At 45.2% G+C, this 26364-nt stretch overlaps 1 protein-coding gene across 1 annotated transcript in view; it reads right to left on the bottom strand.

The window, feature by feature from the left end:
• Window positions 1-1242: 1242 nt before the first annotated feature.
• The window catches only part of LOC126981534 (hemicentin-2-like), a 172603-nt gene continuing 147481 nt past the window's right edge, over window positions 1243-26364 (bottom strand). The window contains exons 5-8 of the mRNA XM_050832731.1: window positions 14746-14882; window positions 4799-4970; window positions 2230-2366; window positions 1243-1706 (exon numbers count right to left, since the gene is read on the bottom strand). Coding sequence (XP_050688688.1) covers window positions 1582-1706; window positions 2230-2366; window positions 4799-4970; window positions 14746-14882 — 571 coding nt within the window. The 3' untranslated portion in view covers window positions 1243-1581. The remainder of the gene's footprint in view (window positions 1707-2229; window positions 2367-4798; window positions 4971-14745; window positions 14883-26364) is intronic.

Raw genomic sequence — 26364 nt, 5'->3', positions numbered from 1 at the left:
CCCAGCTCTTAATTTTCGTTCCTCACTCGGTTTCTTTGATATTTCCTCATTCTGTTACACATCAAGAACTAATGGATATTTTATGTAGCAATGGTAGCTGGGAGAAATGAGTGGCTGCAAGGGGTAAGAAAGAGAGCTCATTACGACACGAGGAGTAATCAGCGTGCTCGTTACTCTCCCTGCTAACTTGTGAATAATATAGTAATGTAAGACAAATCTGTTTCGAGGCGGAATAAATCTCGGGCAATCACATTGTCCATCAAGGGAGCCGTGAAATAATGTAAACTTGGCTGGCGGTGTCCGTAGAGTTTACCGCGTCGCTGCCCGGGAACCGCTCCACCCGTAACACACCAATTGTCTTGTAGGCTTTGGAAAGTCGATGCAATCTGGAAGAAATCTTGCTAAAAATGTTCTGCCGACTGTCTACTGGTACTAAATGTGGTAGAAGATTTCCCAAGACTTTGCTGTTGAACTAAATGCGTGGGCGCCAAAAAGCTGATATTCCTGCAGTTTACACCACCAATATCAGTGCTCTTGTTTCTTCTTTTTATTCTGCTCCTCTTCAGCTCCAGTTTCTATTTATCACAAGCCTCACCTCGTAAAGCATACATCCTCTTGAGTCACTTAATTCGTGTTCACCCCAAGACAATACCATTTTTCAACTCTTTGCTCGTGGTGATTGGTGCGCCATCCTTTTCTTTCACCGCCTTTTGGTCCTTGCATTGTAGTCAAGTGGAAGCGTGGAGAACCTGAAGATCTTGTGATAGAGTTGGATGTCGTAGAAACTAATTGGTAAAAACGTGTGTCCGCCTACAACGATTAGAATGAGAGAGAGAGAGAGAGAGAGAGAGAGAGAGAGAGAGAGATGTGATTGTGAAAGTTTGTGTCATCATCACCTCCAAAATAGGCTGCTAACGTGTGTGTGTGTGTGTGTGTGTGTGTGTGTGTGTGTGTGTGTGTGTGTGTGTGTGTGAGTGTGTGTGTGTGAGTGTGAGTGTGTGAGTGTGCCTGCGTGCGTCAGTTGTTGAGCGGGCGGCTGGGTGTGGGTGTTTCTGTGGGTGTTTTCTTAACGGAAAGTTTTGCTGCCTTTGTGTTGCGCCTTTTGTGACCTTCATCGTTTCCTTCCTTCCTTCCTTCTTCCCTTCCCTCCTTCCTTTGAAAAGTCTTGTGTCTGGCCTGACAGCGAAGGGGGGGGCTAAGAGGAAACTGCACTGAGGAGTGAGAATAATGTAGGAGCTGCGATATTTATTTTGCAAAACAACATATACAAAAGAGTCTGTGTATATATATGTATGTATGTATGTATGTAGGAGTATGCATGTATGTATGTATGTATGTATGTTAAGCACTGAGAGGGTGGGTGTAGCAGCACCAGGAGTGTCGCACATACATTCAGTCTTTCCAACGTAACACCAGGGCGACTACAAACCAGGTGATATAAGTAAGAACACCGCCTGGATGCAGCAATGATAGCGTGAAGCAGTGTGGATGTGGGTTATGTACAGTGTGGGGAGACAGTGGGTGTGGCAGTGTAGGTGTGTGGGTACAGACACTGGCAGGTGGGGGGAGGGAACTCGCTGGTTAGGTGTGGACGAGTAGGAGGACGAGGAGGCTGGCCAGCAGGGGGACGAGGAGGTGGTGGGCGGGGCGCGGCACTGGTCTGCTTCCTCCTGATTTTGGATGCTGCATGGCGGCTGAGCTCTCGCCTGTAGGAGGGAAAGAGGATTGAACAGGTGGACAAGTGGGCAGGTGGACACGTGGACGAGTAAACTTCTCCGAAAATCCGGTGAACGAGAAATGGTGGGAAAAGTTTATATCACGTCACGCTTTCCTCTTAATCCTCTTAATATTTCCACTTTGCCATTTAATTTGACGCATTAACGCATTTACTCGGCTAGTTATTGTTACTGATATGAGATAATATAACATTTAGAAATAATTTCGTGCATTATTAAAGAGGCTTGGGTCAAATTCTGGGAGCAGGCAGAGTGTATGAAAAAATATTTTGTTTCGAAATGAAAGGCAGTCGTTTAATAAGAGGATTCAAAGGGAATTAGAGGAATAATGTGTAGTGAAAGGGACACGAGAGGTGGGCTGCAGATAATAAGAGGGGAGAGAGGGAGGAATGAGAGGATGGCAAACGATGAGAGGGGAAAGGAGAGGGGAGCCGTGGGAAGGGTCTGGGCGGGCGTGTTGACACAGGGCCATGACGCGTGTTTCTTTACTCACCATCCAGCACGTGCACGCGGACGTCAGCGGATACAGTGTCCCCGGCGGTGCAGCTGTAGTTGCCGGAGTCACTGACGGCGGCGCGGGCGATGTGGAGCCATGAGCTGAGGCCGGAGCCCATGAGCGAGGTGTCCACCCTGCGGGGAAATGAGATATTGCGTATAGGGATAGATACTAGACAAGAGGAACGAGACTCTAGAAAAAGAACACGAGAAGAGAATAGAGATACGAGACAAGACACGATACAAGAAATACAAGGCGAGAGATCTTGGTCATTTCACAAAACCGGATGAACGTTCAAGAGTATTTGTTATGAAAGATGCTGAGTCATATAATAATGTTGATATTTTTTTTATGCTGCATAGTAAAGGTTCTCATGCTTTTCTCATACCCCTCAGACGCCTTCGTTTGTATTTTAAAGAACTGTGATGCACGCACGCTCTTGTCGCTCAAAATTTTAGACACGGGGACATGATGGTATTCAAGTTTAATTTCTGTACATAATTGATTTCTCTCTCTCTCTCTCTCTCTCTCTCTCTCTCTCTCTCTCTCTCTCTCTCTCTCTCTCTCTCTCTCTCTTTCAACCCACCATTCCATTTCATTTTGCTCTCCTTTTTTTCATTCAATATCTCGAAATACTCTTCAGCGACATCGGTTTTTATTCAATTACCTGATTCCTCCTTGCTCTCACGGATTCTCAGACTCTCAAGCACTCTCCCTCTCGATACCACGCACCACCATCTTTAAAACTCCTCCTCCTCATGCTTCTATTCATCGGAGAATCTCACTTCGTTCAGCTCACACGTGTATTCCCTTATGATGCACCGAGAGACCGTTTGCACCTGTCAATTCATTTCTAAAGAGTCTGCTCCTCGCAAGCGGGTCGTAAAGGAAGGTGGCAGGAAAGCTTGAGTGATAATTAGTGACGCCAAGTGAACAAAAATAATAAAATCGACACGCTAGAGATATATGATTCCTCGTCATCGCTTTGCTTCCGAGGCACCCAAAGAGGAAACTTACCAATGGAATAAGTAAAAAGAAAGTTAGTGAAGGTTCTTCCCGGGGCGCGTGTGTATGTGTGCGTGTGTGTGTGTGTGTGTGTGTGTGTGTGTGTGTGTGTGTGTGTGTGTGTGTGTGTGTGTGTGTGTGTGTGTGTGTGTTGTGGTATGAAAAGAAACATTATTGCTAACACCGGCGAGGCGGCTCCATTTAGACTCCGGCGGCGGGAAGTTTGTGTTGTTTAGGACCAAACGTGAGAGGGAAGAGTTGCGTCAAGTCCGGCTCGAGACGCACAAAGAGGGAAGGACAAAGATAACAGCGTCTGAGGCATTTCCCGGCTATTTCTGAGACGGAGATGCAGGCAACTTATTCTAAGCGATTGCTGGGACAGAAATACGTACATGCGGACTGACGATTCTTGACAAACCGATTTTCGATGCTATTCCTGACTATTCCTGTGACTATTAATGAAACAGAGGTACATACGAAACGATTATTCATTTTAAACCGATTCCTGAGACTGTTCCTGTTCCTGGCTATTCTTGGTACTACTGCATATGGGGTCACTATTCCTTAGATAGAAGTGATTCCTGAGAGTGCTCCCGACTATTTCTACGACTACTACTGAAACAGAGGTACATAAGAGATAACTTTCTGAAGATAAAAGTGATTTTAGTGACTATTTCTGACTATTCCTGTGACTACGAGTGATACAGAACTACATATGGGGGTAACTACTTCTGAAACAATGCCATTTTTTGAGACCCTGACTTCCTATGACTGCCTGAGAATAACCTACGCCACAACTATTCCTGAGACTATTTCTGACTATTACTATATGACTTTGAGAACTACATGAGCCACAAGTAATCCTGAGACTATTTCTAACGTTTTCTCTGACTTTGAGCCGACTATTTCTGCGACACAGCGGCGGGCAGGACGAAGCACAGTGACAAAGGAGCGTCTGCGGATGGTGTGTGGCTGGCGTCTTTGTGTTGTGGCTCGCCGTTGGGAGGGGAGCCCCGGGGGTTCACCGCTGGGAGCACGCTGCAGCATTTCGCGGGAACCCTGACAAAAGCGTGCGACAAAGGTGCGCTCGCTCTCATCCGCTAATTACTTGACACCACCTCAATGTTTGTTGGTGGGAAATTGTACAACAGGTGAGTGTGTATACAGGGATGACAGCCGAGGGAAGAGCTTTATTGTACTATTGTTGCTATTGCTACTTGTAAAGCTATTTTTGTTGCTACTACTTCTGCAACTGTTTCTGCTGATATTATTACAACTATTCTCCTGCTATTACTCTGCTTGTACGTCTTTTGTTATTATTACTCTCGCTGCTGCTACTTTTGCCACTAATACTACATCTACTCCCGCTACTACTTCGCTACATCTGCTAATACTACTTTCGCTACTATTATTGCTTATTTCATTTTTGCTACTATCCTGTCTACTATTTCTGCTACTATTCCGGTATTACTCACACTGCTCTTACTACTTCTGTAACTGCTACTTCTATTACCACTCCTCCTCCTCCACCTCCTCCTCCTCTCACTCCTTCAGCACTCACCTGATGCCCCGCTCCGGCATGGTGGTAACGGGCCTACCGCTGCGGGTCCACAGCACGGGGCGGCTGGGCGGGACGGGCATCACCACGCACTGCAGGCCCACCGTGGAGTCGACGCGGTAGTATGCCTCGCTCACCGCCTCGCCCCGGGGGTCACGCACCTCGATGTCCGGCACTGGGGAAAGCGTCTTTGTTATTCAAGGGGACTTACCAAGGGCCATACTCTTAAACATACGGGGTCCAAACACACAGCTGACAAGGCTTTCGTAGGAGTTATGGATATTTTCATGGGTAGTTTTATGACTCTGGTGGTAGTTTGACGAAGTCTGTGTACCGTGAGCGTGAAAAAAGACTTATGTGAACGCGTTTAACTTCTTTTTTGGCCTTTAGAAGCAGTTTATGTGAGAGCAGGAAGTGAGTTGAGAGAGAAGGAAGCGTTTAAGAATACCGACCTTATAATATGCTGTCAGCTGCATTCTTAGGGAAAGATGGTTTTGTTTGATGTTGTAGAATTGGGAAGATGAAGAACTTGAAGATGTACAAACTTATGTGTATAAAAGAATGTCTGGCACCGGGGAATGGGTTTTGACTAATGAGAGGAGCTAATGTTCTGCGGATAGGTACGTTTTTACAGGATTAATGGTTTGTTTGCTGCGGTAGAATTAGGAAGATGAAGACATGCATAAGACATAACCCTTAAAATTATGATTCGACATGTTTTTTGTTTGTTGAAGGATTAGGAAGATGAAGAGGTATATAGAAAAATGTCCGCTAAACGATGTTCCGACAAAGAAAGCCGATTATATAAAAAAATAATGAAACTTAGGCCCTGATATGTCTTGAAAAGTTTACATCACTTGAAGCAGGAAATACAGCAGAATGAAGGCTGTTCCAGTGAAAGGAATGAAAGAACGAAAGCTCTTTAAAACAGCTTTTATTCCGCTGTATTACTTCCTTCAAATGATCCTAACTCCTACAAGACATCTCTGAGCTTCAGTTTTGTACATTCTTTCTATTACCCGTTTCCTTTGTAGGTGAATCAAGTTGTTCCTTTTTTTCACATCATTGCACTTAAAGACCACCAGAAGGACACCGATACTAAATAGGGGCGACTAATGTATTGTAATGGACCTAAATCCTTGAACACACGAGACACATCCACTTTTAAAAGCGTGTAGTTACCAAAGGCGTCGTGTTTCAGTCAAGCTTTAGTCGGGGGCCTCTTGACACAGCTGCTGCGGAGAACTCTGATAAAGGGCGAAGCGTTGCCCAGAGATGCCGACCTTAAATCTCCTCATACATGCAATTATAACTTGTAGGACATGAAGCGGCGCAGGAACATGGAGATGAGAGGGGAGGGAGACGATGAGGCAGAGAGGGCAGGCGAGGACCGAGGAGGAAGGGGAAGAGGGGAATCCTGAAAACATGCATGAAGTTTGGGAGGAAGGGTAAAGGGAATGGGAAAAGGGGAAAGGGAGGAGGTAGTTATGGGAAGAAGGGGAATAGGTGTGGACAGATAAATTGTTAGGGAAGACGTAAAAGGAGGGGAGAGGAATGAAGAAGAGGTTGAAGATGGAATCGTAAGAGGGGTGAATGGTATAATAAGGGCAAGGAGGAGAGGTGCAAAGTGAAAGAAAGAGGAAAGATAAAGAAGAGGAAGAAAAGGGTTGGTTTTGTAAGGAAAGTGAGAAGAGTAAAGGAAAGGGTGAGCATAATATGGGAGGGTTTTAGTGGTAGGAAAAGGAAACAGAAAACAAAGAGAACGTAAGGGAAAGAGAATAAGAGCATAGGTTGGAGGTAGGTTGCAGGCAAGGTAAAGAGTGAAGGGAAGGGTAAGGGAAAAGTAAAGAGGCAGGGATGTGAGAAGAGGAGGCGGAGAAAAAAGTATCCCCCCCTCCCAAAAAAAAAAAACAATTGAGTTTCGAAGGCGATTAGGGACTGAAAAATTGTCGGAGAATCTGCTTTCCCAAAAGTTTCATCGAATCGGAGGAGAACTTTTTTATTGCAAGTGTAATCGCCGAAGTTTCATTTCTTTTCCTTGTCTTCCCTTCCCTTACCTTACCTGTCCTTACCTTACCTTCCCTTACCTTGCCTCACTTTACCTGACCTTACTCTACCTTACCTTACCTACCTATCCTTCCCCTCCTCTTAAGAAAAGTTTGGATGCCCCCCAAACTTTTCTTACACACACACACACACACACACACACACACACACACACACACACACACACACACACACACACACACACACACACACACACACACACACACACACACACACACACACACACACACACACACACACACACACACACACACACACACACACACACACACACACACACACACACACACACACACACACACACACACACACGATATTAAATTCCATCCGTCATGGTTTTCTCTCTCTCTCTCTCTCTCTCTCTCTCTCTCTCTCTCTCTCTCTCTCTCTGACGAACTCCTTTAAGAGAGAGAGAGAGAGAGGGGTGGGGGGTAGGGGTTAAAACACACGCCATAATGGAACCACTGATGTCCTTGGCCTCGTTCTTCTCTCCTTCCCTTCCTCCCCCTCTGACGTGGGATCGAAGCTTTTATTTCGGCGCCTCGAGGGACCCGAACGCTTATATTCCGGGGCGCGGGTCCCTCCGGAGAGCTGGTTTGGGGGTTAATAAGATTGCTCAGCCAGCGACGGTATGTGATTGTGGTGATGGTGGTGGTGGTGATGGTGGTGGTAATGGATGTGGTGATTGCCATGTTTTGTCATGTTGATTTTTGATTTCAGTTTTGCGATTTGGCTTTTCTATTTCCTTTATTTTTGTCTCCTCGTTTATCTTTGGCTATCTCCTATCTCTTCGCTATTCTTCTCTTTTTTTCCACTCCTCTTCTCTTCTCTCTCTGCCAGACCATCTCCTCTCCTTCGTCTCTTCTTTCTCCTCTCTTATCCTTTTCTCTCCTCTCCTCTCCTCTCTCTCCAATTGGCATTCTGATCTCCTAGTTTTCTCCTCCATTCCTATCATTGTTTTTTTCTTCCACGTTTTTCCTTCTCCTCTCTTCCTCCCGTTTTTCATCCTCCTTGCATTATTTCCTCTCGTCACCTCACTTTTCCCTCTCTGCTTGACCTTTCCTTTCCTTATCTCACTTTTCCTTTCATTTTTCTGGACTCCTTAACACTCTGGATCAATTTCCTTCACTCACCCGCATTTATTTTTTTCTCCCATATTTTTCTCGATCCTTTTTTCCAGTCTCATTTTCTCTGTCACTCACCCTTCATATTTTTTTAAGGGTCTCGTGCATTCTGTTTCTTTTCTCCCTCATTTCCCTTCTCATTTTTCTCTTCCTAAGTTTCTGCATCTTTTTTTTGGGGGGGTTTCATATGCATTGTTTTATTTTATCTTCCGTACCCTTCCTTTTCCCCTCCTTTCTTTCCATTCTCATTTTTATCTCTTTTTTTTCCCCAACACTCATTCTCTCTCTCTCTCTCTCTCTCTCTCTCTCTCTCTCTCTCTCTCTCTCATTATTTATTTCTCCCTTATCCTCTCTTTTCCTCACGTTTCCAGTCTCGTTTTCTCTCTCGGTAAATCTCTACATCATTTTTGGTCTCACACGGATTTATTTTTTCCTCTCTCCTTTATCCATCCTTTCCCTCACCTTCATCACTCAGCTCTAAAGGTTTTCAATTAGTCAAACACAATCATAGGCGACCTGATTCCACCTGTTGCGTCGCCTTCCCTCCCTGCACAGCATTTGATTCCGTTGGTGTGTGTAGTTTTGGACATATAGCGCATTGGATTCCATCGTTTATTTGGATTCTGAACGTTTTTGTATGGGGTATGTTTTTTTTTTTTTGTTAGTGGTGGGTTTTATTGTGGCTTTTTAACGCGTACTTTTAAAGCCTGGTTTCAGAGCTCTGTTTTTTATACATATTTTTTTGTTTGATTTTTTGTTGGCAGTTCTGTGGAATAATATTTTGGTAGGATTTTGTATTTTTTTTTTTGCCAGTGTGAAGCTTATATTGGGCGTATCCTCTCTGTCTTTCTGTCTGCCTGTCTGTGTCTGTCTTTGTCTGTCAGTCTGTTTTTTTCTCGTACATATTGGTAATACGTAATCATACTTTACTAAATCCCTTTCCAGTCATCTTGTTATCCTCCTCATAATCTCCTCTCTCACCTCCATCCTCCTCCACTTCCTCCTCCTCTCCCCCCTCACCTCCATCTTCCTCCTCCTCTTCCTCTCCCCCCTCACTTCCATCTTCCTCTCCTCCCTCACCTCCATCCTCTTCCTCTCCTCTCTTTCCTCTATCCTCCTCCTCCTCTCCTCGCTCACCTCCATCATCTCCTTCATCACCGTTTCCATCTACTCGTCTACCACTTCACTTTTTCGTAGACATTCTTACCACACTTCTTTCTCCTCCGGCTTTTCCTCCTTCCTCCTTTTCTCTTTTATGCCTCTTCCTCTTTTTTCTCCAGAGTACTCTTATCTTTCTTTTTCGCTACTTTGTCATTTTCTCCTGTATCCGTTACTCTCCATCCCTTGCTTTCTATTCTTCCTCACTTTTTTTCTTCTCCCACGCTTCTTTCTATTTTACCTACCCATTTTATTCCTCTGGTTACCTTTCTAGTCCATTTATCTTTTTCTCTCTCATTCAAATCATCTTACTTCCATGTTATTTCTCCTTTTTCCTCATATTTCTTCCTTCTCACTCCCTAACCTGATCGTCATCCTCCTTTTTATCCCTCCCCTTCACTTCCAAGTCCAGTCTTTTATCCCTGTCTCTCATTTCCCCAACAGTATTCTTTCACATTACCTTTATTCCCCGGCGTCTCGGGAAAGGATCAACGTTATTTCCAAGACCTCTTCCGCGTATTTCCAAGATCCCTTTCGTACGAGAACAATAAGGAACCGAGGCTGAAGAAGGGGATTGGAAACCTTACTAAGCCTTATTAAAATTTGTCTTCGTCTCCCACCGTTACTTAAAGAAAGGCTCTCAGAGAATTGTTTTTAATATAGGAATGTTGGGAAGAAGAGACGGAGACTTTTAAAGAGAAGAAGTTTGAAATGTTCCCGATAGTAAAGTAAGATTTAGAGGTTTTGTAAGAGAGAGAGAGACGGGAAACGGAGGTATTGAAGTGGAATGGAAGAGTGGAAAGAGGAGGGGGAAGGAGTATCGAGAAGATAAATGGGACAAGTGCGGTAGAGAAGAGAGGAGAAGAAACATACTCAGAAACTACAATTGTATCGTCTATAGAATTCTCGATCCTACACAGACTACGTAGAAGCGTGGAGAAGCGGATTACGTGGAACGGGAGGAAAGAAGGATTGATAAGGGCTCGAGGGAAAGGGAGACTGGTGGTAGTAGAGGAGAATGGGTGGTGCGGAGCTGGTGGTACTGAGAGAAGAATGGGAGGTGGTGAGGAGGTGATGGGGTGTGGGGTCAGAATCTGGTTAAAGGGAAAGCGATGGATGAGAGGATGAGGAAGAAGAAGAGAAGGAGGAGGAGGAGGAAGACGAAGAGGAAGCCGAGGACGAGGACGAGGACGAGGACGAATAGAAGAAGGGAAAGAAGGATGCGGAGGGGGAGCAGAAGCAGGACGAGGTGGGTGGGAATAGGAGGAGGAGAAGGAGAAGGAGAAGGAAGAGGAGGAGAAGGATTATAGGATGAGAAAGGCTTAAGGTATTGGCCCTCATAAGAGTGAAACAAAGTAAACAAACACAAAATCAAAACAAAATAGAAGGAAGCGAAAGTTGCTAAGCCGTGGAGCGTAGCAGAAACAAGGAAAACGGTGATAAACAAGGAAAATAAAATAACAATAACCAGGACCACAACTATACCAGGAAATGAAATGTGTAGTGATGCATCCGTAGAATTTATAGTCCTAGTAGAGGCACATTCACTCTATCATAATCTAAAAGGTATTGGGGTTTGGTTTACTATACTTGGTTGGTTTGGTTTGATCAGATCGTGCTGGGTAAGGTTAGGGTAGGTTAATTGTAGTGAAGGGGCGGAGTAGTGGAGTTGCCTTGGTCGTTTTAGAAGTGGCTGATAGAGTTAATTGAGGATAGTGGAGTCAAATTGATTGCTAGAGGTTTGGAGTGTGTAATAATTGGTTAAAGAGCCCGGGGAGATAGATAGAGAGAAAGAGAGACAGAGAAAGAAACAGAGACAGACAGAGACAGAGAGAGAGAGAGAGAGAGAGAGAGAGAGAGAGAGAGAGAGAGAGAGAGAGAGAGAGAGAGAGAGAGAGAGAATGCGCCAAGGTCGTGTAAGCTCCCGAACTTAACTTGTGTGAAAGGAGGGCAAACTTTGGCCTCAGTAAACCCAATTTGGGCTACCAGGTTAAAATTGGGTTAGGTAAAAAGCGAGTTGGGGGATGGTTTGGCCTTTCCCCCCCCTTCCCTCCCTTCCCTCCCTCCCTTCCCCTTCTGTTACATCCTCCATTGTACATTCAGAAAACATTTTTGGCACGCGGCTTTCCTCCTCACCCTTCTCCCTTGTAAAAAAAATGAAAACTGAACACGAAACAAAAGAAACAAAGTCAGGTGAATCCTTTCCAGGTGTCTTAATTCAGCACTACGTGAAGGTGGATAACGTATGTTTTTTTTTTCACTCCTCTTCATTGCATATTCTATTGTGCATTTATAAACCATCTGGGCACGCGAAACAACGAAAAAAATGCAAACTGAACAGGAAACAAAAGAAACGATGCCAGTTGAATCCTTTCCAGACGTCTTAATTCAATACTACGTGAAGGCGGATAATGAATGTTTTTTTTTCACTCCTCCTCATTGCATACTCTATTGTGCATTTATAAACCATCTGGGCACGCGAAACAACGAAAAAAAAAAGAAAATTATGCACACTGGACACCAAACAATAAGAAACCGTATGAATTCCTTGTTTATTGGTAGGCCACCTCATTACATACTCCATTGTGCATTCAGAAACCACTTGGACACGCAAAATGAAGGAAATAAGGCTTCAGCAACCTAAACACAAGACAAAAGAAACCAGATGAATCCCTTTTTTTCTTGGCATTCCACTCCATTGCTTACTCCATTGTGCATTCAGAAACCACTTAGACACGAGACATGGAAAAAAAAGAAGCATATGAAACCAAGAGGAAGCAACTGAATCCTGTTTGTTCCTTGCCATTCCACTCCATGACATTCTCCACTGTGCATTCAGAAACCACTTAGACACGAGACAGAAAAAACAAGCATATGAAACCAAAATAAAGCAACTGAATCCCTTTTTGTTCCTTGCCATTCCACTCCATGACATTTTCCATTGTGCATTCAGACACCACTTGGACACGACGTCACACGAGACATGCCAGAAAAAAACGAAGTACCCTGAAGTCAAAAAGTAACTGAATCCTTCTCATGTGTCCGCTTCGATAATACATTGAGGATACTGATGGTTTGCCGCTCCTTCCCACTCTCTTCCCGCCTCATCACCTCCCTCACTGCGCACTCACCAAACACTTAAACGCATGCGACTTCCAGGATAGAAACGAAAATTAAGTCAAGCATAATGAGACGCCAAAACAGTATAAATGGACGTTGAAGGGACTCTGCCACTCTACTCCCACCTCATCACCTCCCTCACTGCGCACTCACCAAACACTCAAACGCACGCGACTTCCAGGATAGAAACGAAGTCATAACGAGACGCCAAAACAGTATAAATAGACGTTGAAGGGACTGTACCACTCTATCCTCACTCCATTCCCACCTCGTTACCTTCTTCCCTGCGCACTCACCGAACACTTCAACACACGCGACTTGCAAGATAGAGAGGGAAATTAAGTCAGACATTATGAAACACCGAATTATATGATTGGACGCTTCTCAGGTGCCCAAAGCGGATAAATATTTAGTTTCAGGGAAGTTCTTTGCCACACCACGCCATCGCCTCCTTCTCCGTGCATTCTGGAGACGCTAAGACACGCAACTTGCACAATGGAAAAGCTGATAAACTGTGCATGATGGAAAAAAATAACAGAAAAAAAATATTAGTGGATGATTCAGAGGTAGACTTAACATACGCAACTTGCACAGTGGAGAACCTGATAAACTCTGTATGATGGAAAAAAAAGAGAAAGTGATAGTGGATGATTCAGAGGTAGACTTTACACACGCAACCTGCACAACGGAACACATGATAAACTGTGCATGATGTAATAAAAAAATCAATAAAAAGGAGTATTAGAGGATGATGAATAGGTAGACACTTAACTCGCGCGATTTGCAATGTGGAAAAATACTGATAAACTGTGCAAAATGAAAAGTTGTTAAAGGAAATACAAGTGGATGATTCAAAGGTAAAAAGAAATAAAAAAGATGAGTTTTATTGGATGATTCAGAGGTATACACGTAAAATACACGACTTGCACAATGGAAAACCTGTTCGACTCTGCATAATGTAAAAATAACTATAAAAAAACGAGTAACGAGTAAAAGTGGATGAGTCAAAGGTAAAAATAAAGAAAAACAAACGAGTATTTCTGCGTGATTCATAGATAGACACAAAAAACTCAGGACTTGAACAATGAAAAAGCTGATAAACTGCGCAAGAAGAAAAAAAAAGAACAAAAGAAAAACGGTATTAGTTGACGATTCATAAGTGTAGAAAGAACAAAAAGAAAAAAAAGAGTAATAGAGGACGATTCAAAGGGAGACACAACAAAACACACGACTTGCACAATGGAAAAAAAAATGATGACCTATGCATGTTGAAAACGAACAAAAACAAAAACAAATAAAGTGTAAAATAGACAATTCATAAGTGTAAAAAAGAACAAAAAAGAATAAAAGCGAGTATGCGCGGATGACTCATAGGTGTCCAGTGCAAAATATATATCCACACCGTCAGGTCCAAATAAAACAACACAAAAAGCGGGAATAATAAATGCAAGGAATGTAATCTGACGGAGCCCTGGGGATTAGACCGGCGAGTCGTGTGAGTGAATGAACAAAAAGTAGTGGGTTGAGGCTGCATCATGCACTCCGCCCTGAGTTAAGAGGCGCGCGAGTGAATGTATGACTCCGCCGACCAGTACACCGAGGAACTGTTTTTGTTGTTGTTGATATTGACAGTAGTGGTAGTGTCGAAATAGTATTAGCAGTAGTAGTAGGAGGAGAAGGAGGAGGAGGAAGAGGAGTATATTTGTAATCCTTTATGTTCAATTATTTCTTTTATTCTTTTTTTTTTTTTACCTTGATATTGATAGTAATGGTAGTGTCGTAGAAGTAGTAGTCGCAGTAGGAGGAGGAAGAAGAGGAGTATATTTGTAATCCTTCTTGTTCTTTTATTTCTTTTATTCTTCCTGTTCTTTTTTTGTTTTTGACCTTGTTCTTGTTTTAGTTCTTTTCTCCTCCTCCTCCTTCTTCTTCTTCTTCTTCTTCTTCTTCTTCTTATTATTATTATTCCTATTATTATTATTATTATTATTATTATTATTATTATTATTATTTTTGTTATTATTAAAAAGTTTGCCGTGTTGTCTCGTATGAAGTTTAATTTTGCAAGTGGAAAAATTTTGTTGTCCTCCATCGATCACTTTTTATTTCTATGGTTCTGAGGTGTTTTTCTTTAATATATATCCCATGTTTGTTTGTTTTTGCATTTTTTTTATTTTCTCTCTTTCTCTCCCCTTCTCTTTAATGCATGGCTGCGTTCTACTGCCTCGTGTTTGTTGCGTATGACTTTCTCTTTCTCTCTGCCTTTCCTTGTTCTCCGTTTATATATTCCGGCACGTTCATATTCAGGATGTATGTTTGTGCGGCGCGTGTTAGAAGCTTTTTACAGCGTGCCTTGAATATTAATCTCTCTCTCTCTCTCTCTCTCTCTCTCTCTCTCTCTCTCTCTCTCTCTCTCTCTCTCTCTCTCTCTCTCTCTCTCTCTCTCTTCATCTATCTATCTATCTATCTATCTATGTAACTCACCTGAGACGGATAGGAACACCCTCATGATCCTGGGAGGGTGGGTAGAGATCTGACACTCGTACAGCCCTTCGTCCCTCTTCTGGGCGTAACGGATCTGCAGCTTCCAGTTGTTGGGGTACTCGTAGCTCAGCGTGTACCTGCGGGAGGGAGGGAGACGCCGTGAGTGGCCGGGAAAGAGAGGGAGGACTGTGGAGGAGGGTGTTGTATAAAATGTAGGAGGAGAAAGGCGTTTGAAAGATGGAGGGAAGGCTGTTCTGTATAGCACATTCAGAGGGTAAACAAAGGCGTGAAGGGATGGTGAAACAGTTACTTGGTGTAGTGAATGATTCGTTGAAAGGAAGAGGAAGCTTAAAGTCTTGGTGAGTTCATGTGTTCATTCAGTACCCTCGTTTCTTCCTTTTTCTCTCGTCCTATGCATTCTCTCGGCACACCACAATAGCCGCAGCAACCCCACGTCAAGCATACCGCTTGTTTAAAATTACATAATTCAGACCATGCAGAAAGGGTGTACGGAGAGCTACGTGTTGCTGGACCCGCGCGTGCACCTGGCCGCCACCGTGGGCCTGTACGCGGCACTGATGCTCGGGTGGGCCGCGGTGCGCCTCGCCAGACTCAAGCTCGTCCGCCCGCAGAACGCGTTTCACTGCCTCATCGCGACCCTCACGCCCGTTGCCGCGTTGCTCTTCTTCATCAGGCTCCACGCCAAGGACCTCTACGTCGAGTCCTGCTCCTTTACATCAGCCCTGCACGTTGTCATCCTCGTAGTCGACTTTATATTTTTCATCCGACTTCTTGTAGAGATCCTGGAGGGCCACATGCCGGAGGCGGTCCCCTCTTTGACGGACGGCTGGCTGTTGGTGAACACGGTCCGCAAAATAACTCACAGAGCCGTCATCAGTGAATACCACTTTTTGGTGCTGATAAGGTTCGCGTACCCGCAGACCCTAGAGGTTTTCGCAGCGCTGCTCACCCGCCTCTTCGGAGCCTCGGTGAAGCGGAGGCTGTTCCAGTTGACGTGCATCACTGTGGGCGTCTGCGTGTTCGCTGGTGCCATCCAGACCGCCGAGGAGTGGTCACAGCTGCTGGGAATTCACCCGGACGACGAGGGTCAAGTCACGGCCTGGCATTCTTTCTGGGACTACATCTACATGGGCTACGTCACCGTGTCCACCGTCGGTTACGGCGATATGACTCCTTCCACGGCCACTAGCCAGGCCATTGTTGTAGCCGCCATCGTTGGCTACATTGCCTGGTTCAGCAACAACTGCCAGGAACTTTTCGAGGCACTCTTGGGAACTATTTTCAACATCACGAGGCACATGCCGCCATTACCCCATGTTCGGCGCCTGTTGATCGTGGGGTGCCTGGAGGAGAGCACGACGCAGCAGCTCGTGAATAATATCATTGCCCGGGAGGAAACTCAGATCATCATTGCCATCAGCCGTGACGAGTCCTTGTCTCTTCAGCTAGTTCCCGGAGTCTTTGTGATAAACACTGACTTGGACAGACGTTTTATTAAGAGATGCTTCCCTAAACAGAAGGACAATATAGTCGAAGGCCCCTCGTATTGTGTAATGATTCTGAACCAGCAAGGGGACGGCGATAAGGTCGAGGCCAGGAATTCTGACCTGCGTGTGATGAGTCTGACTCAGCTGGTGAAGGCAGAGGCGCCTGACGTGACGGTGGTGACTCAGGTGTGGCGGAGCGAGACTCGCATCGCTGTGCTGAACATCGAGGGTTGGAGCTCCGTCCAGGACCAGGTGGTGTGCTACGAGGAGCTGATGGCGGGCCTCATGACGCAGGCTGTGGCGGCAGAAGGAGCGGCTTCCATCCTGGCCACTCTGGCCGCACCCCCGCCCTTCGCGGCGCTGCCCGAGCAGGTTCACACCTGCACTGAAAAGATCACGCAGGCGCATCTCCAGAGTCAGGGTTTGGTACTGGCTCTGGCAGATCCTGACAGCGTGGGCGCAGAGTCAATGGACTTCAAGCAGGCCGCACTTCAGTCCTATCAACTCAACGGAATCCTTCTCTTGGGCTACATGCATGACGGGAATGACGGTTACGGAGAGGGTGACTGCTCACTTTTGCCTTCCTTTATCCCTCCTAACGCTCGCAGACTCGTGATAGCTCCGCCTAAACTCGTTACTGCCGACGGCTCCAAAGAGATTAAACTCGTGCCGTCGGACTCGCGGTCACTAAACATTCAGTTCAAGCAGAAGATGGTGCGGGTGTTGAGGGACGGGCCCGCGGGCCGGCTGACCAGAGGAGTGTCGCGGACTTACGTGCGCATGCTCACCGAAGAGGAAGAAGAATCCCATATTGATGTCGCGGCGATGCTGGAGCCTGAGGACTGCTCCGGCCTGGCACTATTCAATTATTACTGCGCAAAGGCAGACCTCGCAGAAACCTCGCCTTGGGCGCGGCTGGTGACCAACGTGGAACACGGGCTGAGGCCTGGCACGTGGACAGTGTCTGCAGGTAACCCTCACTCCTCAACCTCATTCATCAATCCCTGCGTCCTTACCTCCGCCGTCAATTTGGCCCATCACTCAAATTTCCTCTTCAGTGTGTGGAGGTTCCTGGTGGAGGGATGCCCACTGGTGGAGCTGGAGGTGAAGGGGTATTACTGCTACGGCGACATATTTCAGTTCTTGCTGATGCAGCGTCACATGTTGGCCCTGGGAGCCACCGTCCAGCTGGGCAGCCACTCGTGCGCCGCCTGCTGCAGACTCCTTAACCTTGACCCTGACGACAAGAGCAGCTTGGCGGTCATCAACCCTGACGCAGAGTTCTGTTTGCATCCCGGAGATAAAGTGGTCGCCTTTCACTTCAAAGGGAAAAACCAATACGTGTAATCAGTTTGTTTTCTTCACTAGTAATAAGGAACCTTAAAGCTAGACTGTTACTTCTTGAATCACTGTTTTATTTATTTTGCTGTGAAGTCTCTCCTGGGCCTTCCATTCTTTAGGATCTACGAGGCTGGAAGCTGAGATGAAAAGAAGCAAAGTGTTTGAAAAGAGGATGGAAGGGAACCTGGGTCATGACTTTCCCTCTGCCGACGCCACCGCCATCGTGAAACGAACCTTTCCCGTCGCGATAAAAGCCTCTTCGCCATTCCGAATTTCATCGCGTGCGTTATACTTTCCACTCTCGATGGCGAGGCTTTAAGAAAAAAAAATGGTGAACCGCAGACGCCGCGCTGAATGCCTGGAATGTTACCGTGGCCCCGGAGACCCGCCCACCACGGCCCCGGAGCACGACGCCTCACGCACCCAAGCCGTTCTCAGTAATCACATAAATGTAAAACGTAAAATCAATTAGTAAAAAGCACATCTTCTTGACGTCAAAATCTTCCTTCATTCTTCAATTGTGAAAACACACACAAAATACTTAAATATTTACCAAATGATGCGGTTTGGAGGAGGATGAGAAATTGTGAAACACACTTATTTATGGATGTCGTGTTTCTCATTTCAAATTCCATCGCCCCTGTGAATATCCGCCTCACAGCTTCAGTCGCGGCGTGCATCGACAGGCGGCGCCCTACAACACTTACCACTGGTACGCGTCACGGTAAAGACCGATCTAACTGAACAAACGTACACGACCAACTATCATGAATAGTTTCTATCTTAAATATGAGGTAGATCGTACAAAGTTTCTGAGCCCGATTTTCGTTAAGATAAATAAAAAGCGTGATAAAGTAAATGTAAATACAAAGTAAGACCATGCGTAAGTTAACAGTGCATTATTTTACAATGTGATAAAGAGTGCGGTAGAGAAAACTTGTAAGGTTTGTTCAAACGCATCAAAATCTCAAGCATCACCAGACAATGTTCAATATGATGAGACTTAAAACTGCACGTGATCGAAGGTAATCACAGGTGTTCATTCTCACACCTGAAGCCCGGGAACACCCGCCTCTCAGGACCAATCCTCATACTCTTGTCGCCTCGGATATGCAAACGCGCCTGTCTTATCAATTCCCTTCCCATTCTTTCGTTAAGTCGCCGCGAGACTTCAAGTGGCGGGTTCTGACTGACGAAATGTTTCTCCGGAGACTTTGGCGGGAATTGATGTTTCCTTGGCGCTGGTTTTTGAGATGGGTTGAATTGTAAGAACGCGTTGGTGTCTGAGAGAGGCTGCTGGTGCTGCTTGAATGTGATGGATGATGCTGATGGTGGAGAGGAGGTGGCGTCTTTGATTCTTTCTCTGTGATGTTAACGGGGACTTAATGTGTTGGTATTTCAGAGGTGACAATGTTGCTTGGGATCAATGTAAGTAGTGATGTTGAGGTGGCGAAGGAGTGATATTAGTGTTATATGGAAGGTAAGAATGTGGTAGGGAGGATGTAGTACTGATGGAATGGGTGGGAGAGTGGGGATGCGGTGATTGTGGTGGCGATGATGGAGTTTGTGGTACATTTGAAAGGAAGAGATGAGTGTTTTATTTAGTGTGTGGGTGGTGGTAGCGATGGTGGTGACTCTGAATGTGGGGAATATGAAAGGAAGTAGTTTGTGTGGAGGTGGTGATGTGGTGGTCGTGTGGTGATGCTGGTGATGGTGATGGTATTTGTGCTAGAACTAAAAGAAGGTTATTTTTTTTTTTTGTGTGTGTGTGGCAGTGAGGGCAATGGCAGTGTGGTGTGATGTGGATCTGAGCATGGATGTTCGTTTCTATGTTTTTGATGTATAGTTTCCTTTTTTGGTTATTCTTTTTGTTGTGGTGGTCAGTGAACTCTCAAATAATAATGCCTTTTGTTGTTGTTGTTGTTGTTATCGTTCTTGTTTTCCTGTTGTGTTAGTTGTTGTTGCTGGTGATGGTGGTGGTGGTGTTACCGCTGTTGTTGATGTCGATAGTTTTGTTTCTGCTTTTATTTTTAACTTTTATTTTTGTTTTAGTTGTTGACGGTGAATGACGCGATTGTAAAGTGAAATGGTTTTGAGGTTTGGGTTGTGTGTGACGAGGCTTAGAGTGTGGGACAAAAGGTGTATGTTCAAATTCTCTCTCTCTCTCTCTCTCTCTCTCTCTCTCTCTCTCTCTCTCTCTCTCTCTCTCTCTCTCTCTCTCTCTCTCTCTCTCTCTCTCTCTCTCTCTCTCTCTCTCTCTCTCTCTCTCTCTCTCTCTCTCTCTCTCTCTCTCTCTCTCTCTCTCTCTCTCTCTCTCTCTCTCTCTCTCTCTCTCTCTCTCTCCACCCCCCCTTCTCTCCCCTCTCTCCCCCTCTCTTATTCCTCACTGCAAATGCCGCTCTTTAACTTGTGACCTATAAAAGCAATTCTGGTTTTCGCTTTCCTTGGTTCCTCTTCATCGACCGCCGGAAGCCACTGGACTCGCCTCCTATAAACACCTTGAATTTCTTGTTATTCCTCACCGATTTACTGCGGGATTTCGTCTGTCTATATTGCAACATCAGAGAACAATCTATACGTGTCCGTCACATGCCATGGAGAAATGAAAACAGGGTGAAGGCTTAGTGAAAATGCAAGCTTCGGGGAAATGGCAAGGATAAAAGAACTAAAGAGAATGTGCGGGAAGAGGAGAAGAGAGGGAGAAAGAGGAAGAGCAAGAGGAAGAGACGATAGAATGCGTTGTTGGGATGAGGGGGATGACCTTCTCGGGGAAAAATATTGGGACAAGGCGTAGCGAGGAAAAAGCTGAGGGAGGAAAAAATATTCTGGAAAGGAAGAAAATATAGGAAAAAAATGTTAGATGAAGAGATGGAGGAAAGAAAATGTAGGTGGCGATCATATGGGGGTCAAAAGAATATCTGAGGACCATAGAGGGAAGAAAGAAGAGGACAGGAAAGGCGGTGAAGGGAAACTTTAAAAAAAATACTGGAGGAGGGAAGGGAAGAGTTCTGGAAAATGTTTTGGGTGGAAGATCGTTTCGGAATCACTTAACGGGCGTGATTTTTTTTTCCTTTTTTTTTTTGCTTATTATTACCGTCTTGCTATTGCTTTGGCGTTATGGGAATATTCGGCTTTATGTTCACTATTATCACATTTTTGGGTCTTTAGTAGATACCGCTCATTCCAGTCGCTACTAATGTTCTTTTTTTCTTCTTCAGTTATATAGTTTTTTTATTTGGTATTTCTCGCTGCTGTTATGTCCGAGCTCTCTCCACTTCTTTCCACGATTTTATTTTCACGGTTTTCACTTTCTCATCTTTTTGTTAACTATTTCAATCGCTGTATATATTTCTTGTCTACATGCGTTTATCTTTTTTCACTTTTATATCTCTCTATTTCCATGACTTTGCTTTTTCCCCTTTTTCCATGCTTTTGTTTAACTTTTTCCTACAAGTATCACTTTTATCATCCTTTATTTACGTGTATCCTTATCGTTAATCTTATTTCTTGTTTTAAATGTACAACTTTTTTTTATTTTTACTCCTATTTCTCACGACATTTAGCACAGGTGATCTTTTTCCCCTTTTCCCACGATTCAAATTTGTTCCAGCCAGCATCGCCCCTTTGTCTCCCTCTCCATCCCTTCCTTCAACGCAGCATCCTTTCCCACTCACATCTCCGGACCCTCGCCCTCTCCTCGCTTCCCTCTCTCCCAGATCACCTTTACAGCTTCCATGCACTAGTCTGTCCACACTAATTAACGTACGCCTCGTTAGCATGTAAATTTAGCAACCTGTAACTCGGGCAACTAATGAACCAGGAGAAGGAGGGATTACAGAGCCATTCGTCTACGCATATATAGGTTGGGGTCAAGTTCCTGGTGTGCTGGAGCCGCAGGTGTTGTGAGCGTGGAAGAGGTGCAGGTGGTGTGTGTGTGGCTGTGAAGGGGAAAGGTAGGGATCGCGTGTACTTGGCTCAGCTTGTTATGGTTTGTTTGTGCAAGTGTTCAGCCTCCTACGCCGTGGAAGGTTATATGGGTGTGAGTACTGTTATTGAGATCACTCGTTTTCGTTTTTGTTTTGTTTTTGTTATTGAGGTTACGATTGGGGTTGTTTTGATTGTTGTTGTTGAGGCTGTTGTTGCTGTTCCTGCTGCTAGTATCAACTCTGTTACTATTACTACTACTTCTACAACTACTTCTACCACCACTGTCTCTACTACATTACTAATACTACGACTACTAATGCTAATACTATGTTCCTACTTCTGCTATCACCACTACTACTGTTACAGCCATCGCTACTACTACTTCTACCATCGTTATTACTACTATTCTACTACTACAACTACTAATACTAACACTTCTCCTAAAAATACACCATGAAAAATACGAAGAATAAACAATAAAAGTGGTAAATAAATCTTCATAGCAACAATAATCAGGCATCATCAACAGCAATAGCAGAACAAAAAAGAAAAAAAATCCACTATCGACAACATTAGCAAGGAGACAAAACCTCGAACTCAGCAACTAACTTTAGGCCTCGACTCCCTAGGGTCTTCCCCCACCACGAGACGCGACGAGAAACACGCCACCTGGCCGAGTCCGAGCCAGCGACAGACACACACAAAAAGAAAGGAAATATATCTATCCCGGTCCCTCCTTTTTCGTTTCTTTTTTTCCCTTTTAACTTTACTTATATGTTTAGGCAGTCACCCTTACTTTCCACTCCCTTTGATTCTGCTTCTGAGTCTTTTTTTCTATCCTGTTTTCCTTCCTCCCTTTCCCTATTCCTTCCTTCTCGCCCTGTCACCCTTCCTTTCCACGCCCTCTGATTCTCCTTCTGATTCTTCTTCTATCCTGTTTTCCTTCCTCAATTTCCCTATCCCTTCCTTCTCCTCGCCCCGTTACCCTTCCTCCTCCTCCTCCTTCTCCTCCTCACACACACATTTAGGCAGATAAATAGATAAATAGATAGTTTTAATGAGACCATAGTTTTCTATCTCCTTATCCTTAACTTTTCTATTATGTGTTCCTTATCCCCCTCCCCCTCAGAAACAGACCCGTTACCCTTCTTCCTCCTCCTCCTCACACATATATAGACAGATAGATAGATAAATAGATAGTTTTATTGAACATACTTTTCCGTCTCCTTATCCCTAACGCCTCTATTATGTGTTTCTTATCCCCCTCCCCCCCTCAGAAACAGACAGTTGGATTTACTTTTCCTCTCTTAACTCCAGTATATTTTGCCCTTGTCTCCTCCTTACACACATATTGACAAATAGTTGTACAGATATAAAGTCTCTCTGATCATACGTCTTCCTCTATCTTCATCCTTAACTCCACGATCACGCTTTCTTTCATCCCCCTTTCCCCTCGAACATTGATAGACAGATAGATAAACAAATAGATAGTTTTATTGCCCATACTTTTTTCTCTGTTCTTAACTTTCCTATTATGCTTTCTCCCTCCCCTTCCTCCCTCACCTACAGATAGATATACGGATAGATAGTTTTATTGGGCATACTTCCTCCTCCTCCTCCTTCTCCCTAACTCAATTGTTGTTTCCTCCACCGCCCTCTCCCCTCACCTACAGATTGACGGACACATAGAAAGATTGATAGCTTAATTGACCATTCTTCCTTCTCTCACTTCTCTCTAACTCAATTATGTTTTGCACTCTCCTCCTTCTCTGTCTCTTCTCGTACAGTCAGACAGATAGATAGATACATAGATAGATAGCTTATTGACCATACATTACGATTCCACTCTACACTGGTCAGAAATAAATAGTTTGTCGTTAAAATACATAATGTTGGAAAAGTGTTGTTGTTCATTTGATTAAAAATTGCGGTAAAAATATATAATTGGATTAGAGGAATGTTTACCCACCAATTTGCCTCCATACACTCATACACACACAAAATAACAGACACCCTCCCAAACACACAGACACACAATCACCTAGACACACATACACCCCCACCATACAAGCAAACATCAACGCCCAACACACACAAACAAACATCAACCCCCCCACAAACACATTCCTCTCTCACACACTAACACCCACTCAGTCACGCTAATACATACTCCTCCACATATACTCACAAATATCCCTCTCGACAGCACACACACACACAGACACGTCCCCACCAAACACACACTAACACCCATACCCGCCCACTAACACCTCCTCACCACACACACACACACACTCACACACACACCAACAACCCCGCTCTTCCCCACCCTCCCACACAGAGGAGCAGGGACAGCATTACAGATAGGTACACACTCAGAACTTGGGCGAGGCGAGGCGAGGCGAGTCAAGGCGACCCACTGGCTGGGAGATAATTCACGGACTGGAATAAATCATCTTAGGGACGGTGGAAGCTGAAGGCGAAGGGTTAGGAATGGAGGGCAAGGAGGGAAGGAAGGAATACGGAGAAGGGAAGATGCTCGGAAAGGGAAGATGTAGTGGAGGAGAGAGGAGAAAAAGATGTTAGTAAGAAGGAAGGGAAGGAAGGAATACAGGGAGGAAGGGGAGAAAGGATAGTACAAGGGAAAGGCAAGGAAGCAGGTGTAAGGGAAGGGAAGAAGAGAAAGGGGAGTGGCAAAATATAGGGAAGTAAAGGGAAGGCAGGGGAGAGGAGGGGAGAAAGGGGAGAAAGTAAAGGGGAGTAAAGGACAGGCAGGGAAGTGGGTGCTAAGGGTGGAGAGGGGAGAAAGGGGAGTAAGAACAGGAGAGAAAATGGACGGGGAGAAGGAAGGGTTAGGGAAAGGGAGGAAGGAAAATAGGCCAAAAAAAGACTCAGGAAAAATCACAGTGAGAGGAAAGGAAGGGAGAGGATAGGGATGCTGACGAACGACTCAAATCTCCCTTTTTTTTCCCTCCCTCTCTCACTTCTTCCTACTCTCATCTTTCTTCCATCATCCTTCTCCCTTTTTCCTTCCCATTCGTATCCTCTCCCCATCTCCTTTGCGTCGGGGTGAAAGATCGTCTCAATCTCCTTCTCTCCGTTCTTTTTTTTTCTCTCTCCAACCCATTTCCTCTTCCTCCTTTCCCTTGGTTCTTCTTTTCACTTTCTCTTCGCTTCTATCTCCTTCACCCTCTCTCTCGCCTCCTCCTCCTTCCGTGTATTGCATTCCTTAATCCTCAAACCGTATTATGATTTCCGCTCATATTCCCGAACTATGCACGTCTGCTTCTTTCCTCTTCCCTCTGCTCGCCTCTCCTCTCTCCTCTCATCTCCTCCTCCTCTCGTTTCATCTTTCCATTCCGCCTCTCCTCCCTCCTCACATTTCCTCTGATCCTCTGCCTCTCATAGATGCTCCCGAGTTCTTCTTTTTCGCAGCGTGTCCTATTTTTGTGCTCTATCCTATGATCCTCTCTTGTTTTCTTGTCCTCTTTGTGCTTTCTCCTGCTTACCCCTCTCTCTCTCTCTCTCTCTCTCTCTCTCTCTCTCTCTCTCTCTCTCTCTCTCTCTCTCTCTCTCTCTCTCTCTCTCTCTCTCTCTCTCTCTCTCTCTCTCTCTCTCTCTCTCTCTCTCTCTCTCTCTCTCTCTCTCTCTCTCTCTCTCTCTCTCTCTCTCTCTCTCTCTCTCTCTCTCTCTCTCTCTCTCTCTCTCTCTCTCTCTCTCTCTCTCTCTCTCTCTCTCTCTCTCTCTCTCTCTCTCTCTCTCTCTCTCTCTCTCTCTCTCTCTCTCTCTCGCGTCTCTCCGCCAGTTGTTGTGTTTCTATCTCTAATTTCTTCCGTCTGTCTCCCCGTCTGTCCTTGTCTGTTTCCTTCTCCTCTCGTCCGTCTCCCCGTGCGTGCCTGTCTCTGTTATGCACCCAATTCTGTCCAACTGACTTTCCCCGTCCGCCGCTCCTGGTAAATGTATATATTCGTTTCCGCGTCCCTCCGTGCCTCTGTTTTCCGCCGCCTCTGTGAATTTCGTTATCTCTCAGTTCACCAGCTGCCTCTGCTTTGTGTTAGCGGCCCTCTGACGCCGCCTGTTATTCGGGAATCGCAAATTTCCTTCATTATCTCCTTTGTGTTGTCCTTTTAGTCTGGCATCGATCCGCCTTCCTTTCTTTGACCTCTCGCACCTCATTGTCGTCATCAAAGTATCCTTCAGGAGTCTCATCATCCACCTCGTCTGGCTACGGCTCTCCACCTCCATTCTTTCCTTCTTCAGATCCTCCGTGTAGGGCGTCTAGTCATGGTGCGTCAATCATGGGTCACTTCACACTACAAAACCGCTTAACACCTCCTAACATCAGCTCATCCTTGGCTTCTCCTGGCTTGTCTCCACTCTTCCCTCGTTCAGATCCACCGTGTAGGGCGTCTCGTCAGTGATGCGTCAATCGTGTGTCACCTCACCCACCAAAACCGCTTTACACCACTCACATTGCGTCATCTTGGCCTTGGAGAGGGAGGTTCTAGTGCTATTCTGGGGATGGAGCTCAAGGGGTTAAGTAATTGTGTGTTCCCTGCATAATTTCTGTCTTTAGTTACATCACCGCACCGCACCCTGAGCTCACTTTCGCCACCCCATCTGTCTCCGGCACGACGAGGATCCTGCATCATTTGGACTGACTGGACAGGCTCTCAGTATGTGCGTGTGTGTGTGTGTGTGTCTGTGTGTGTGTGTGTGTGTGGGTTAGTCTGAGAGCACCCTGGGAATGCATAATGCTTGTGTCTTTGCTGTTGACGATGTTGGTCAGTTAAAGCGATGCATGTTCCTCTGGGTTAAGTTCCTTATGTGTTTGCGTAGTCTT

Source organism: Eriocheir sinensis, chromosome 48 (genome assembly GCF_024679095.1).
Source record: "Eriocheir sinensis breed Jianghai 21 chromosome 48, ASM2467909v1, whole genome shotgun sequence".
Taxonomy (NCBI): Eukaryota; Metazoa; Arthropoda; class Malacostraca; order Decapoda; family Varunidae; genus Eriocheir; species Eriocheir sinensis.
The sequence above is the reverse complement of the archived record's forward strand: the minus strand, read 5'-3'. Positions and strand labels throughout refer to the sequence as shown.